Source organism: Alligator mississippiensis, chromosome 2 (genome assembly GCF_030867095.1).
Source record: "Alligator mississippiensis isolate rAllMis1 chromosome 2, rAllMis1, whole genome shotgun sequence".
In the NCBI taxonomy this organism is placed as follows: Eukaryota; Metazoa; Chordata; order Crocodylia; family Alligatoridae; genus Alligator; species Alligator mississippiensis.
Window position 1 is genome coordinate 187,420,981 of NC_081825.1, and position 17,227 is coordinate 187,438,207.

The 17,227-nt window shown below is 47.3% G+C and overlaps 1 protein-coding gene across 2 annotated transcripts; it reads right to left on the bottom strand.

Annotated features, from left to right (window-relative positions):
- Positions 1-109: 109 nt before the first annotated feature.
- IFITM10 (interferon induced transmembrane protein 10) lies at positions 110-16,051 on the bottom strand. Of its 2 annotated transcripts, XM_019477189.2 has the most exons (3): positions 15,880-16,051; positions 14,129-14,561; positions 110-1,198 (listed from the first exon to the last, which is right to left on the bottom strand). In XM_019477189.2, exons 1-3 carry the CDS (start codon positions 15,897-15,899, stop codon positions 1,049-1,051), a joined length of 603 nt encoding a protein of 200 aa, XP_019332734.1. In that variant the 5' UTR covers positions 15,900-16,051; the 3' UTR covers positions 110-1,048. The 2 variants fall into 2 exon arrangements, with proteins under 2 accessions (XP_019332734.1, XP_019332733.1); XM_019477188.2 differs by lacking the exon at positions 15,880-16,051 and having other exon boundaries at positions 14,129-15,836.
- Positions 16,052-17,227: the final 1,176 nt, after the last annotated feature.

A 17,227-nucleotide genomic window follows, 5' to 3' on the forward strand; every position in this document is an offset into this window, starting at 1 on the left:
GGATCCAACATGTGTTTTAATTTCCCCCTCTGCCTTCCCTTGGATCCAAACATGGGCTGAAGGGGTAGAAAAACCCAATCAGAGGTAACTGTACAAAAAGCCAATGGCATCGGATGTCAGAGGTATCTTTATTGAACGTTTACAGAAATACAGTAGCACTCAGTATACAGGATCTATGCAAATCCTCCAGAATCCGTCCACATTCTCAGCATTCTCAGAAGGATTTCAAGGAGGGTTTTTCCTTTTAATTCTTTGGGGCTTTATCTGGAGACTTGAGGGGTTTTTCTAGTATGAATTCTCTAGAATTCCACTCTCTGGAGGTGGTGGTGGGGTTGATATTATTATGGCCTTCAAATTAAATTGAACAAATTCCTATATTAAAGAAGGGGAAAGAGCAAAACATACATAGGGAGGGAGAGAGAGTGAAAGAAAGAGGGCTTAATAGTGGCCTGAACCATCTGATAGCTTCTGAATCAGCCCTGTCTTGGTTGTCAGGTTTTTCTCTCAGCTGCTGGACTCTTTCCTCCCTCTCCCCAGCTTTTAATCAGTGCACATGCTTCCAGAGAGATGCCTGGGAGATCTGGAGGTCCCCTCTCCCAATAAGGCCATCTACTGGTTTCCATCCCCTGAGCAGCCCACCATTTGAGCTGGTCATATCACTTCACTTGAAGCATTGGGTTATGGAGGGCACCATGTTCTCTAGATGGTGTCTTCTCCTCCGCTGCTGTGGTTGTTGTCCCTAGCTAGGTCTGTTGGCTCAAGATGCATCAAAGTTTTCTGCTTTGCCCATCATCATCGTTGCACGTTTTTCTTCATCACGAAAAATAAATATTTTCCTGTAAAAATGTAAAAGTAAAACCCTTTTCTACAGAAGTTCACATACCAGCTGGGGTCAGGGAAGGTATGCTCCCTTGGGTTTAGTTATTTATTGGTTTATTTGTATTTTTTGCAATCAAGATGGGTCATTGTTTGTGTCCTTGCTACAGGAAATAACGGCAGACACTTCTGGCACCGAGGCATTTTGGCTGCAACTGCTGCTGGCCTCGCTCTAATAGTCAGTGAGCGGGTATCGCAGGAAGATGAAGACAAGGATGATGCAGAAGGTGGCGAGTGCTGAGCTGGTGATATTGAAAAGCCGGGCTGTCTTGGCATCTTCAACAGCTCCGTTCAGGTCATTGAGAAGTTTCTTATCCCGGACCTGAGACAAAAAGCATTGGGAGATGCATGAAAAAATATAGGCAAGCTAATCAGTTTTAAAGTTCTGTTCCTACTGCACTTGCAGGCGGGGAGCATAAATTCTGGCACTAGAATGCCCTGAGGTGTAGATCCTGGCACTATAATGTATTGGGGCATGAAACCAGGCACTTTAATACACTTGGGTAGGAATCTGGGCATTATAATTGCCTGCCTTAGGGCAATCCTGTTGCATTCAGTATGAATCCCGGCACTAGCGCATGGCTTCATCTGCATCTCGAAGTTCAGGCCATGCTACTGCACATGAATCTTAACACAATAGTGCATCAGGGATGTAGGTCCTTTCTGTGTTCATTCTGTGAATCCCAGTCTGAACACAGAATACGCATTCTCCCCACTGCTTTCTGAAGCCAGGACGGTGAATCTCAACATAAATACACCTGGCTTTGCATCCCACTGACTGAAGAGTGGGAAAGCTGGCACTTGCTCAGTTGTGTGGGTGCTTCCTACTGCATTCAGGGGCTGGGAGTGTGAAACCTGGCACTGGATCCTACTGCAGTTAGAGGCTTTGCACAAGCCTACAGCATATTAATAGGCCTGGCTTAATGAACTCCTTTTGCAGGTCTTATGCAGCTTATGCCTCTCAACACTAGACTCGGCACTTTTCAGTTCCTGTGTTATGGTCTGGTGTGTTCATTATTTCAGAGGCTGTAACTTTAAACACATCCATGTTGGGAGTGGGAAGGGCTAGTAAACTTTGAAGACTGGTAATGACCTTGTACATCTATATTGCTAGCTTGTATGTCCCCCACCCAAACGCCATTCAGGCTGACAGTAATTGGTGATGCTGTTCTCCAGGAGCTGTTCAGTAGCTTACAATATGTGGATCTCTAACTGCTTCTGGATGGGGAGTATGTCTATCACAAAACCCTCAGCACAATTGGCACTAATTAGGTCCTTGCTGGCAGCCTCAGAAAATAGGGTAAGAACTGAATAGGCCCAAAGATTTACCCCTGCCCCCATGAGGGGGGTCCCTCCGTAGTCAGAGTGAAGGTGTATTAGTGAGGCAGCCTGGGAATGTTGTAAGGGTGTCGGTCCTTGTTGCACCTGTTCTGTGAACAGACTAAAAGGCTCTGAAGCCCGCTTCTCCTTCCCACCACTCTTACATTTGCTCAACATTAATTCATTTACAGTGTTCCCATCTGGACACTAGATGTCACTGGTGAGCTACTGAAACCCCAGAGCTGGCTCCAGAGCCCTGCCTCGAAAGGCTCAAACACTCCTATCAACCAGGAGCCTTCTGAAAACATGCCAGGGTTGATTCAAGCCATGCTCTAGTGTTTTCCTCTATAGCTCCCGCAGCGCTCACAATGCGACGTTATCCGGAGGGCCTCACTACATGCAGAGCAGCAGCCTATGCCCCCCACCCCTTCCAGGGAATCACTGCGTGCTTCCAGCTAGCTGAGCTCCAAGGGCCTAAAGCTTGTTCCAGACCCCAGAGTAATGTCCCGTGCACTCCAATATACAACATCTTCCCCTCTGCCACCCAGGCAAGGACATCCCTCTGCCAACCTTCCCCTTGCTTTTAATGAATGCCGCATACCAGCCTCCAGAATGGAGTAGTTTGCCCACATATGGTTGCACGGGAGAACCTACTGCAACAGGCATCATGTTAGCTTTGTATCCATGCTGCTGAGATTTTTTTTCTTCCTCTCTTGTCTCCAATAAGTGCTGAATTCTCACATTCCCCTCCTTCCTCTGTTCCCCACCACAAGGTTGGTGCCTCCAGACTCAGTGTGTCTGCTATCTACACAACCAAATTTTCTGAATTGCACAGCACCCAACAGGTTCCATGGAGAACAGCAGCATCTGCTATGGGCTGGGCACTCTGAAATTCTGGCTGGCACTGAGGGCTCCTGCTGTGTAGGCAGGTCGAGCATGGTGCAGCTGGAGCTGGGAAGCGAGCCATGTTCAGAGGGGGACCTACTGTGATTTCTACATAAGAGAATAAAATCAAGAACTCTTCTTCTGTGCAAAGCACTACTGCACGATCATTTGCATGCTGATGCAGAACCTGGGACAGCAGGGTTTTGGACAGAAAGGGTAGGTGGGACTCAAGGCTCAAAACACCATGTAGTGAGCACCCGTGCCTGCTTCAGGGCTGGCACACGTCAGTTTGGCAAAGGACTCAACAGGGATTTCCCAAGAATGGCATGGTCCATATCCCACTCTTTGGAATGGAAGTCACTTTAAGGAGGACCATGGGGGAGCTGGAGTCAAAGGAAACCCAAGTGTGCCTATGCCTAGAACGGGTACTCATGGCACAAAACACACTTCCCAGTGAAACTATCTTCTGCCGTTTGACTGCCTTTCCATCTCCCTCCTCCTGGCTTCTGCTCTGCTCCCCAGGATCTTCTCCAGCCTCCTCCTCTGCTCCATGCCCCTTCTCTCACCCTTCTTTCCCTATTCATCTTCATCCCATCTTCACCCCACCCATCCTTTTGCCTTTTAAAAATTTTCCTTCTTTTCTCCCCTACACCCCTTGTCTCCTGCTTCCTCCTTTACTTTCCTCCTTTCTCTTGGGCATGCCCTTTGCCCATACTTACTCTGTGGGAAAAACCCCTCCAATCAGTCTACTGTGGTGCTAATGTTAAGAGGCACTGAGCCATGTTAGCACCATACCAGACCCAAGGCTGCTTCAGGACTTTCACATGCTGCTTCTTAGAGGTGCTGAACATCCAAATCCCCTTCATGTCAATGGGAGCCATGGGTACAGGATATATTTGAAAATGTGGGCATTATCTTGTATACTGTGAGATGTCCCTGTCAAAATGAGAAGCGACGCAGGGAAGTCAGGCAGCTTAGTATCCTTTTTCTCTTTCAGCTTCTCTTTTTTTATTTTGACCTTCTCCTCTTCCTCTCTCTGCATGCTGTCCTCCCCTCCCTATTGTTTTGTAGATTAATTTGGTCTATCTCCTATTCTGCACAGCTTAATACTTTGTGGAGTGTGGCAGGGAATCTGCAGGGTATATAGATGGGGAAGAAGCAATGACTCCAGTTACTTACTCTGTGAAGAACCAGCTGTAGGGGATAACTGGGTAGACAAGATCATTGATTACAATGAAGTCATGCTGGTCAACACCGGGAGAGGATCAGGGCTGCAGGTCTTGGAGCTCAATTTGAGACATTGTGATGTTTCTATGACATTTCTGAATATAGCACAGCTGTGTAACAGCATAGGCTGTGCTCTGCCCTTACTCAACCCTCAGCTGATGTCTCTTCCTTAGGGCCTCCCCCCATTCTCCATGGACTGATGGAGCTTTCAGCCCCCATTTTCCCTTCCCCCTTTCCTTTTTCTGGGCTTTCCAAGGCGGACATGCAATACTAAGAGCCTTTTCTTCACTGCCTGGCATTGAGTGGAGGCCAGGAGGATGGAAGGTACTGCTGGCAGATTAGTATACACCCTCCCTTGTTGATTTATCTCAGTCCCAAACTGGGCTTGGTTCTGTCACATGATTTAATGATGATTTCAGGTGTGAGGAGTTGCTTTGAGGAGATGCCAGAGTTACTTCTGGCAACTCCAGCAGCCCTCTGTGCCTGTACTAGATGTGCTTGTGTTACCTGCCTCTTATATGACTCCACAGATTTAGAGTCTTCTTGAAACAACCAGCATTATCAGTGCTAAGTTAATATCAGGTAACTGCAGCAATTGCTGTGCTGGGAATCAGACAGACAGGAATAGTTCCCTCAGACAAGCCCAGCAAAGCCCAGGAGGCTGGTGGATCTGAAGCATTGACTATAAAGAGTGAAGCCCTGGGGCACCTGCCTGCCAAAACCACCTGCTCTTTAGGTTTATAATGCAGGTCCTGTAATGCAGCATCACTGCAAGTAGTTGGACTGCCTTGAGCTAGTAATGTGCTGTGTAAGCTGCTTCCTTTATCTGTCCTCTGGATGTAGGAGGTCTGGGTGCCTGGACTTGAGAGAGGAAGCATGGCTGAGGTGGGCATGTGGGGATCCCAGGCTGTGTTTAAATCAAACACATTTCACTGGTTTATCCAGAAACAGCAGCTAGGCAGAACCTGGTGTCAAGGCTGTCCATTTTGGAAAGATCCCACTCTTGCAGCCACCCCCATTCTTGCCTTGGGTCTCTCAAGCCATGGAGACTGGGCAACTCTGAAGCTGCCCCAGCAGTTGGATCTAATTATGGTGCTAGGATCCCCCTCTCCCCCATGCTATTTTCAGTCTCCTGTTCCTACATCCTGGTTTGCCTTCTTTGAGACCCACTATATTCACTTCTCACTTGCCACCCTCTCTGAGCCTGTGATCTACATCTACTGACCTCGTGGCTGTCCTTTCTTCCCTCTCAAGCAAGTTGGTGGGGCCCAGTTTTGCCATTTTTGCCCTCTGAATAAATGATTTAGGTTCCCCAGCCTACTCCAGCTGAGTCTGCTACTTCTCTCTGAGGTCCTCGTCCGGCCTCCAGTTCTAGACAGTGTCTCACAGCTCAGCCACACTTTTTCCATGTGCTTTTCTTTCATCTAGTCCTCTGACAGCTACTTACTCTCCTTCACCACAGCTCACTATGCCTTCTTTTGTCTTCAGTCCATTGGGTACTCTTTCTTCCCTCTCTTTTTCCCCTTTCTTATCCTCACTTGCTGCTGACAGGCCTGTTTCTACCTTTACCTTCTCCTTTGCACAGCTTCCATCTTCCCCTTTGCAATGAGCTGCCCCTTCTTCCCATCGCCCACCCTGGCTCTTCCCTTCTTTTGCTCCTTCTCCAGTTTCTGCATTGCTGAACAGGCCTGGATGATCCCTGGGCAGCAGAGATGGCCGCTTTCCTTCCAGCTGTGCCCTCCTCCTTGCTCACAGCACCCGCTATTTGTCCCGGATCAATTTTTGCCTTCTTTGCTGACACTCCATCTCTTCTGCCTTGAACACTCCCTAAAACCTCCTCCTTGCTCCTGCCTTTCTCTACCTCCTCCCCAACCTAGGCTCTTTCCATTTGTGTTCAAACTGCATGCTAGTATGCCAAGAACTTTCTTTTGACACCTTTAGCCACTCCCTTGTCCAGCCCCATCTTCTCCTTCTTCACCCTCATTTCTGACCAATGTGTCCCAGTCCCTCAGCCCGTCCTCTCATTCCCCTCCTGTCAAAGCTTGTCTTTTTCACATTTTGTCTCATTTCTCCTTAGTCCTCCTTTCTGGCTCTCTCCCCTCAGCAAAGGCACTCACTCTGCTGACTCTACAGCCCTGCCTGCCTCTTTAAAGACTGTCTGGTCTGCCTTCTGCAAACTCCTACACCAATGTAGTGCTCTTGTCCACCAGCAACATATCAGCTGAAGACATGAGATGACCCACCTCCTTCTAGCAGTTTCAAAGGGGCTCTGTGTTCTGCTGTATCTCCGCATGCCCAATTCTTTTCTTCCTCTTGACTTCCTCTCCCAGTCCTCCTAAAACTGCTTCAGTGGCTGTTCTGGCCTCCCCTTTGTTCACGCCTCATCGGCCCTCCCCCTGCAGTCTGCAGGACTCCTTCAGCCTTCTCTCCTTACTCCCCTCCTCCTCGCTCCTTATTTTCTCACACACTCTGTGGCTTCAGCTCTCCCCTCAGTACAAGTGATTCATTATCGTTTATATTGCAGTAGAGTCCAGAGGCTCCAGCCAAGGATCAAGGCTTCAGTGTAGTAGGCACTGTGCACAGATCTAACAAAAAGACAGACTTTGCTCACAGGCTGGGTAAGCTTCCTACATCTCTCTTCCCCTAGCCTCTGCTCCTCCTTTGTCCAGCCTGATCTTGCATCTTAAACTCACACTCCCCTTAAATATCCTGCCACTTGGTTTTCATTGGAGTAGATCTCTTTGCCATTGGATGCACATTTCCTCTCTTTGCCTACTCTATCATTAAGGAAATGCCCATCTTTCCTATATCTTTGTCTCACCACTATTGATCTTCAAGCTCATGTTCACCATCATCACCTTGCAAGCATTGAGGAAAGCTCTTCACACTACCCTGGAAGGCAGAAGAGTAGTTGACCCAAGGGGAACCGAAGCACAGAAGCTAAGTGATTTGCCCAGGGCCAGACAGGAAGTCTGGAGCAGAGCAGAGAAACCAAACCCAGATCTGTTGGATTCCAGTCTATTGCCATTCAGAGAAGATCATCCTTTATCAGTGCGGGCTCTCCTCCTCTCTCTTTGTTAATGATAAAGACATATTTTGAACTGCAACAGTATCCTGTCATTGGCTTCCTGTCTCTCAGCTTATCAACTCCCAAGTCCAGTAGCTCCCACCAAACTCCTGCTCAATTTGCCCTTGCAGACCTCCCAGGCTTCTTTTATCATGTCTTCCCTTTGTCTTTTTCTTTCAATTAAACTTTGTATTTTCATTTCCCTTAGACCTGGAGATCCCTCCTTGGCTTGTCTGTTCTGGACCCCACTTTCTTTTCCTCACAACCATCCCTGAAAACTCTCTCTCTGCATCTTCCTCAGCAACTATCTCTTCATGAATGCTAGCATCTGTTTTTAGGCCTTGTCTCCCTCTTATCCTTAATGGGTTACACAGTAGGGCAGTAAAGTGCTGTTAACTTGCTGTACTGGCTACAGGCTTACTACTAACACTTCCGGTGGGGTGATGTCTAAGATTGCCTAGACTTCTGTATTTGACCTGCTGCTGGTTATAGCATATGCTGCATGCACTGGCTGAGAAGACTGTGACTCCGTGTCCCCTGCACATTACATACAGTTCTGCTTCTCTAGACATAAAAAAGCTTCCCACGTAGCAGGGGGTGGATTTGATTGCTTCAGAAATCAGATACAAGCCTTCCAGCTCTGGAACACTTCATGTACAGACCCATCTCCTTGGTGACTAACGCGGTCTCATTTGGCTATTTCTGCCATGGTGCTTCTTGGGAGGTGGCTGTCTTGCCTCAACCTGCATTCCCACAAGCAATTGGTTTCCTAAGGGAGCAGACTGGTGTCTGTCCTTTTTGAACCAAATATCTGCCTGAGAGTTCAAACCACAGTCACAGACACTAGAGGTGGTCAAGCCCAACCCTGTCCTACAAGGGCAGCATTCATACACTTATCCTCATCTGCTTACACCTAGTTAAATAACCCAGACAAAGGGTGGGTGGGGACCCAGAGAAGGGAAGTGCCCAAGGTCATATGGGAGATCAGTGGCAGAGCCAAAACTAGAACCCAGGTTTCCTGATTCCTATTTTCAAGCCCTACTCACTAGACCAGGTGTCTCAACATTTTTAGACTTGAGGAACCTCTTCATAGGCTTAGAAAATGCCAGATTGTAGTTTTCACTAATTTTTTTGATTACAGAGAAATATGAGAGCAATTCTTCTGTTGCAAAGAACTCTGAAAAACCACAAAAGGTCAGGGTGTTTTTGACACTGTGGATTCCTACCTGAACTCTCTAGGTTTATCTTGTGAATCATATTTGTACACCCAACAGTGGACACCCTGAGGCACCCTTGAAAGGATCTCCTTGAATGGTGCAACAGCACCTTAGTTGAGAATCATTGCTGACTCCCCATGGTTAGATGGTAAGAAAGTGCAGAGATGCACATACTATTTTGTAGAGGTAAGGCAAAACCTTGAGGCACCTTGTGCTGCCTATGGGGCTTCCTAGGAGGGGAAGCTTTTTAGGAGCCCTGAATTATATAGTTCAGTGGCTCCTAAGCAAAATGACAGCTGAGTACAATATCCCTTTCTGCACCTTTCTGCCCTTCTCAGACTGGTCTCCCTTAGCAAGGAAAGAGGGTCTGAAATTTCTCCCAGAGTGAGTAGTCCACTGGTTTCCTTTTCCCTGATATGTAGCAGGTCCTGGATCTACCCATCAACCTGGCAGCAGTGCATACTTTTCTCATAGACAGCAGTTATGGGCTTTGAGACAGAAAATGTGGGGATCTGGTATTCAGGGATCTCAGGTGCCTTATAGCTCTGAGAGGTTTGTAGTTTTGAATCCTTTTGTGGTGGGACAGAATCACCTGGTGGACATAATACACAGAAAGCAAAATCCTGGAACACAACAAGAAGCTGGAATTCCTTGTTTTCCCCAGGTCCAAACCTTCCATAATAAAATCTGACTGAGAACTCAGCTTCTCTGATCTACTGCCTCTTTATGTAATTGGTTCAGCAAAGGATTTGGCTTTCTCTAGCAGTCTCTTGTGATAGATCTACTGGTGATTGAAGTATGATCTCCTAACAGCAAGTGCTGATGCATCATTTATTAGAGCTTAGAACTGGGAAATAGGGGAGAGGTGGGAAGCAAGCTAAATAACTCATGTACAAGTCAAGGCCACAACTTTTCTTCGTAGCAAGAGAAAACAACGTATATCTCTCTATCTATCCATCCAAAGATAGGAGACGGTATAAGCTGAACTTAATGCTAACTGGGACTTTAACATTTCTCTACCCTCATCCCTAATCATATCCTTTACCTACCTCTAAAAACATACTTCTGCTCGCTACAAATCCTGCTGCTTCCTTTTCTGAGCAGCTTGAGATGTTGGAACAAATTCTTAGCTGGTGGAAATGAGCAAAACTTAGTAACAGTCAATGAGTGACGCTGATTTATACCAGCTGAGCATCTGGCTCACCAAGGGTTATAAAGAGAGGGTATAAGAAAAGACAAGATATTCAGCCACAAAGATTACCTGAAACACTTGGCTGGTGGACTTGGCCTCTCCAGAACTTTGTATGTTTCTTTGACTGAGAATGTCAGCTCTAGGGTGCTTGAACCTATGTGTTTCTAGCCCACCTACCTCATTTTGGTGCTACAACCTATGTATATTCACATAATGAAAGCTCTAGCTAGCTACCTATATTTTGGGATGCATAAAGTCATGGGAAGCAGAGAAGTCAGTGTATTATTTTCATGATGGTGCCTGAGGCACGTGAAAAGATAGGCAAGAGAATCAGACATTTTAAAATGTAATGTGAGAGGACCCTAAAGATCCTGATTCAGCAAGGAGTGCAGGCACATACCTAACTTCCTGCACCTGCGTAGTCCTAGTGAAGTCAGTGGGACTGCTCACATGCTCTGCATTAGACAGCTGCTTAAGTACTTTGCTGAACTGGGTCATAAAACAAAAAAGATTGAGTTTGGCAAATATATATGATGTTGACTATGTTTTATCGAAAGCAGTTATTTCAGGTATTTAAAACAAGGTTTTTAATGTTTAATTTATGTTAAAAAGAAGGGTAAAAAACCAAATCTCAGGGTCCCCAGCCTTCAGCGTATTGGCAGCCCTCCAACCAAGAGACCCAGGCATCCCCAGCAAAGAGCTGGGATTCCAAAGATTGGCCTTTTGACTTCAACCACAACCAAGGCCCCAGTTTTGTGCTGAACTCCATATGAGCGGACTGTCAGGTCCCCATGGGGTCTCTTCTAGGCACAGAGATCCTTGCACAATCAAGGCCTAAATCCATGTTTGTAAATGTTGAGTTCAGAGTTCATTTCCGGGGAAGGTCTAAGTAGGGAACTTGTGTGTTCCCTGTTCCAGGCTCCTCTCGCCTTGCAGCAAAGGCTGATTGCATGTAACAGAGATGAAAGCGTGACTGTAAAATTCCACAGGAACTAATAGAGAGGGACACACGCACACAACACTGCCCCCCACCACCTCAAGAAAAATTCTTCAGTAGGGATACAGTTCTTTAAAAATTAAACTCTCCAGGATAAATAAGAATACCAGGAGAATATCATTTGCTTTCAGGTTCTGTAGGGCTTTCCCAGACAAGCACTTTCGCTGCTTCCAGATATGCCTGATGTGATGCCATATATGCCTGATATGCTCTCCTAGACTGCCCCTAGAAGCCTGCCTTGAGAAGTAGTGGTCACCACCCTGCACTGAGAACAGTTTTGTTCTTAGTTTTCTTTCTGTGACAAAATCAAAAGCATGAGAGATGGCAAAGACCTATAGGGTTTAGTCTGTCCTGTGCTAGAGCACCACTGTTCCCTACAGCTTATTCACTGTTGCTTGGTTCGGTGTAGAGGTGGGTATGTGTGCAGAGAAACTGATGGGGATTCCCTTACAGGAGACTATTGTGTCACAGTCTGAGAGGCTACTGATTGCACACTCCAAAATACATTGCTGTTTTTTGAGGTTCAGCATTTCCTTTTTCCCTAGTTCTCATCGGATGAGATCTCTGCAGATGATGATTATGGGCCTGTGCCCATGAAAGATGAAGAAGCCCTTTCGTCTACCACAGAGGTCAGGATCTGGCCCTGCCCTACCACTATACAACATTTGCATGGAGATTTTTCTTCTCCTTGCCAGCTGGCATTTCCTTTTGGTATAAGGGGAGAGCAGAGGGGGAAGCTATTTACAAGACTTGCAAGAAGCAAACAAAACTTTTCTTTTGCATCCCTGAAGGGATTGAGTGGTGCTTCTGTATTGCCCGTGCTATTGTTTCCCATCAGCGAGTCGCGGGTATTGAAATCTCCGGTTTTATTCCTAGCGCTCCAGAAATTAAATCTTTCCTCAACCTACGTGGTTACAACCCGTGTGTGTGTGCATGTTGTAAGGAAGATTACAGGTTATTAAAGCCCATTCAAATTAATAAATACATTTTTTGTGATGGAAAAAGCCTGTTTCTTGCCACATGCTTTACTGTACTCAAGAGAGTCACCTGTGAGAAGACAGTCATCCTTATCACTATTCTTTTGAGGTTAATGTATGACCTTGGGACAGTCCTGACAGTGGGCATGATTGCCACCTGCAGAGCCCTGTACATTCAATGTCTTATAAACAATGGTGAATTCAGGTTCCCAACACCCGTTTGAAGGGAAGACATGAAACTGTTCCCATCCTAAGTCCTGTGGTTGGTGTGCTATATCACACTGCCTTGACCCCCAGACAGCCCTGGTGCATACCTGATTTAGACACATCCTCCTTGCACTCCCGTAGTGTTTGTGATCACTAACGCTGGGTTAACTATTCTGTTTCTGTGCTGAATTCCATCTGTAGATTGGCCTTTTGTAAATGCTCCCTACCCAAGCTCATCAACTTGATTCCTGTCCCCGAAGCCACCCAAGCTACATTCAGGGCCAATCATTTGTACATACTGTATCTCATTTGTATATACATTCACCTAATTGTTTTTGTTAAAAAGGTAACAAAAGCCCAGATCCTTTCTGGACAGATGATCAGGAAATGCTTGTTGGCCAAGCTCACCAGCAATGAAATCCTGCAGCTCAGCTGGTCTGTTCTCACCCTGCAGCTACAGGGAAAAATTACAGAAGGTTTCATGGACTCAAAGGATCATGTTACCTCATGAAAGGTTACAGCGCTATCAGGGAGAAGTACCAGACCGGGGCAATACTTCTAGGATGATCCAGTAAACCAAGTGCTGCAAGACTAACCCTGGATACCCCTGAAGCAACACAGTCCCACTGGCCCTCTCATAGCTGCCTTTACACACGGACTCCTGCTTCACTAATGCATCTGTTTCCAGAACCACAGTTCTCGTGTGTGAAGCCTGCTGTGGTCTCCCACCTCTTTAGTTAGCAGAGCTTATTTTGCCAGTCCTGGCAGGTCTCTGAATATGGCCTAATGATTCATGAGGTCAAGGGAGAGGGAGGCCATGAGCTGCTTTCTTTCCTGGTGTTTTATGCAGAAACAGGGGAAAAAGCAAAATGTTTTATGCCTTTCTGGTCCCACCACTGAAGGACACTGGAGGCAGGGGCTGTGCTCTGAATGACAGAGCATGCAAGGAATAGTGTAGAGGGGACAAGAAACAGGGCAGAAGTGGCTAGTGGTGTCTTCTGGGTCTGTGAGGCCCTCCAGCTTGCACAGGTACTCTCTCTCCTTAAAGGATTTCTTCTCTTTGGAGCTCTTGTTACCCACTTCATGCCATAAAACAGTCTTACTATAGTCCTGATCCAAGGCCCATTGAAATTAAAGGAAGCATACCCTCTGAAATCAAAGGGTACTTAAAAGGATGAAAACTTCCTTTTCCAGTACAAAGCCAGAGGCTTAAATAATGTAAATCAGCAGTGCTCTATCGCAGTCAATAGAACTACTGTGATTTATACAAGCTGTGGATCTGACCCATGGTCTTTAGCTAAACTCCCATACCCAGTGCCTCAGGATGCTGGCGTGATATTGAAGCAAGAGATTTTAGGGTGGTGAACACAGGACCGCAAGCCAGACATTCACTGCTTCTGTTCCCAGCTCTCCTATGAGTTTCCTGAGTGATCACTGGCAGGTCTCTGAATGCTAGCCCCCCACCATGCCTCAGCACTTCTATCTGCAAAATGGGGATCAGACTCTTTTTCCTAAGGAAAGTCACAAGGCTGAATCATTTGCAAAAGTGCTAGGAGAATATAAATGTGCTTGTTGTTATGATACGCAGCAACTGGTCTGCGATTTGGATTCCCCCGCACCCTGAGAACATCTCCTCTGACAATGGGTATTTTCCCTTCTGCACCCCTCCAGACGCTGTGGGATTCTGGCTAGCTGGTGACCAGGTTATTTTTCCTTCCGCTGAAATATTCAGCTATTCTCGTGCTTGCCATGACAGGGTACCCAAGTGCACCAAAAGAGAAAGAATTATAAATCTCTCCAGTCACAACAAAAGCTGACTCAGACCCATCAGAGATCCCTCCTGATCTTTCAGCCTGGCTTCTTCTACAAAGCCCATCACCAAAGTATCCAGGTGCCTTTGTATTCAACAGCCTCATCTCACAGAAATGGATTTACATCAAAATCACAAGGCAAAATACCTGTGTCAATCACAAAGCAATGTTCCCAAACCCATTATCTCCTGCTGACAGCATGTATTACTGGAACGGGACCCGATCCTTGCCTGTGTAAATCAATATCGCTGCACTGATTTCAACAGCACAATGCCAATTTACACCAGATATGGCACAGCGTGTTTCCCCTCGAGGCAGCCCCGGAGCGTAGCTTAGTAGGAGCGGTACTTACTTTCAGAGAATAGGCCAAGGCGATGAAGCCAAGACAGCAGAAGTTGAGGTATACGAAGTTGAAGATGGACCAGAGATAGTAATCGTTCACTTCGGTGGTGTCTGGGTAAATCTCAATCACTGTGGTGGGGTTCGTCATCGTCTTCTTCTCCACCGAGTGCTTGCACTGGACCGCTGGCCGCAGGCTGTCCCCTTTGCAGCTCTTGTTCTCCATAAGGTAAACAGCAGAAGAAGGAGACAGGACAGGCAAAGCTGGCTGTATGGCAGGGGGCTTGGAAATGCAAGTGAAACACCCCTGGTGGGGGATGTTCGTGGGTCTCTGGGTCCAGAACGCCCCCTCAAAGGGACATGGAGGGCCCAAGGGGGGTTCTTGTGTTTTCTCCGTGGTGGCTGCCGTGAATTCACAAAACTGTATCCTGGCAAAGTGAAATTTTCTGTGACAGACGGAGGTGGGGGGAGGGGTGGAAAGCGATGGGGATGGAAAAAGGGAAGGGGATTTGGGAGAAGGGATGGAAAATGGGAGACAGAAGGAGCCAACAGAGGGAGAAACCAGAGAAGGGGGACAGAGGAGAGAGTGAGGAGAAGGGAAAGGGAGTAGGTAGAAAAGAGGGAGGATGGCAGAAAGGAAAGGGGAGGAGAGAATACTATTTACACTCATGTACCACAAAGGAGCTTTCTCCTGCACACTGAGCAGTCTTTAATGCATGCAGCAGCTTAACAGTTCCCCGTCTCCATGCAGCTGGGTGTCCCAGCTCCTGCAGTATGCTCTCCCTTCCTCCCTCCTCCCACCCCATCCCTCCACACACACACACACACACCAGCCCTACTAGAGTTCAGTAAAACACTGGGAAAGGGTAAGGAGCTTAAACATGCATCACCCTCTTCCTTTCTCTCTCTCCCCCAATCTCTCTCATTCTCTTGCTCCTGCGTTTTTGCCAAAGTCCTTTGCTGTAGCACCCGGCAAGAACATATGGGTCTGTTTCCTCACTTGGCACTGCACACACACATGCATGCACGCACACGTACAGATACACACAGATATGCATAACCTGCGTGCTCCTGCCCCCCCTCCCCAAGAAAACCCCAGCTGAAATGGAGGAAGGAGGCTGAAGAAAGAAAGAAAGAAAGAAAGAAAGAAAGAAAGAAAGAAAGAAAGAAAGAAAGAAAGAAAGAATTTGCGTGTCATCAAGAAAGAAAGAAATGGAACGCTTCACGAATTTGCGTCATCCTTGAAAGAAAGAAAGAAAGAAAGATGCGTGGAGTGGATGGAGCAAGCTCCGAGTCCATCTCCCAGTTCCAAAAATCCATTTAATATAAAGTCCTCACATCGAGGACATATCAGAAAGAAAGAAAGAAAGAAAGAAAGAAAGAAAGAAAGAAAGAAAGAAAGAAACACTTCTGAAGAGGCATGTGTGCGTGTTTATATGCTTGGGGAGGGGGGAGGAAGGGAAGGAGAATGAAGAGAGATCCCAAACAGATGCTGTGCCCAGGGTACCCTCCCCCACCCCCTCGTCCAACCCTTCCCGTCTGCCTGTCCATCTGTCCATCAGGGCCTTCCTGCTCCCTGTCCCATTCTGAGATCAAAGCTGGTTGCTGGGGGCAGCTAGAACGGCTGTCCATCTCTACAGAGGAGCCTGCCTAGCAGCTGCGGCAGAACAGCCCCAGCTCCTCTCTCTCTCTCTGGGTTTTATTTTGCTGAGTCCTCATCTCTGTGGGATTCCTGATGTAATTGAATTTCCCATTTTCTTTTACCTGTCAGCAGCTTCTCCCATTCGGACAACGCCGTGGTCAGAAAGGAGGAGGAGGAAGAGAGGCTGAGAACAGGGGATGGTGAAGGGGATGCGAGAAGAGGCCGTCTCCTTCTCTTCCCCCCCCCATTAGCTGTGTAATTAGAGAAACAGTCTGCCTCTAGCCACCCGCATGTCTGTCCATCCGTCTCCTCGGAAAGCAGAAAGAGAGAGATACTCACAAGGAGGAATGCAGAGACTTGCTGCATATCTGTCTCCGCACTGTCTCCGGCTCTTCTTTCTTAATAACTGGAGTTGGTGGAGGAGGGGAGGGAGAGCACGCGCTCGCGCGTGTGTGTATGTGTGTGGAGGGGGGAAGAGGTCAACTGCCCCCCTCCCCGAAACACAGTACAAGGTGCACATGCTCATTATAGCCTTTGGGCAACACAGTTCTGCTTTACTTCAGCTGCCGATGCCCTTTCCTCGTGCCCTCCTGGCCTCCTGCCGCATATGTGAGCGCAACCTTCTGGTTCAAATGTCTTAGTACCTACCTACTGGAAAGCACATCTCCATGGCGTGGGCATTGGCGGTGGTGGGTTACAGGCTCTTGATCCGAAGATCGGCTCAGAAACATAGCAGCAGCAGCATCCACAGATGTATTTACATTGGGATCTATGCAGCCTTAACTATGGAGTTGCTGCGGAGGCCTGGATGGTATAACTTGAAAATAAAAATACCATAAAGGGTTGGCTGATTCCCCTGCCAGTCTAAATGCAACCAGGATGAGAATAATAGAGCAGCGGTATTCAGCGAGGAGTGCAGGGCTGTGAGGAGGAAAATGGTGTTTGTGCTCTGGTCGGGGGGAATGGATAGAAATTGGATAATTGTGTGTGCAAGCAGAAAGAGAATCAAAACAATGGAAGTATGCCCCGGCCAGCAGGAACTGGAAGCACACAAGAAGAAGTACCCTGTGTCACTGAGATGAGGGGATGCAGGGATGTCACTAAGGATAAAAAGAGCTTGGGAGCATTGGGATCTGGGTCTCGTTTCTCTCAGCCCTGTGTATTGGCATGGATTTGACAAAATGGCTCCCACTTCCAGTTGTCACTTGTCACAAACGTTACGCAGAAACAGCAAGGATACCCATCAGGTGTTGGTACAACTGCATAGCCAAAGGAGTTGTGTGTCAGGTGGTGACTTTCAGCTCATCCCAGAGGGCATAGCCATAGCGGTGGTGGATTGAGGTCTTCTCACGTCACTCTGCAATTAATGGATTTAGATCTGGTGCAGATGGGCTTGGAGTAGGGTGCCTGTGCACACGCTGGGAGGCTGCTCCGACACATTGTGTCTGCTGGATGAGTCTCCTGGAGTGT

What these genes read in the sequence shown, in the direction of transcription:
- IFITM10 (XM_019477188.2), bottom strand. Translation starts at nt 14,785, where the DNA reads ATGAGTGTAAATAGTATTCTCTCCTCCCCTTTCCTTTCTGCCATCCTC. An exon ending in CCTTGGCCTATTCTCTGAAA is followed by an intron (nt 1,199 to 14,128) that starts GTAAGTACCGCT and finishes TTTTTGTCTCAG; the next exon opens with GTCCGGGATAAGAAACTTCT.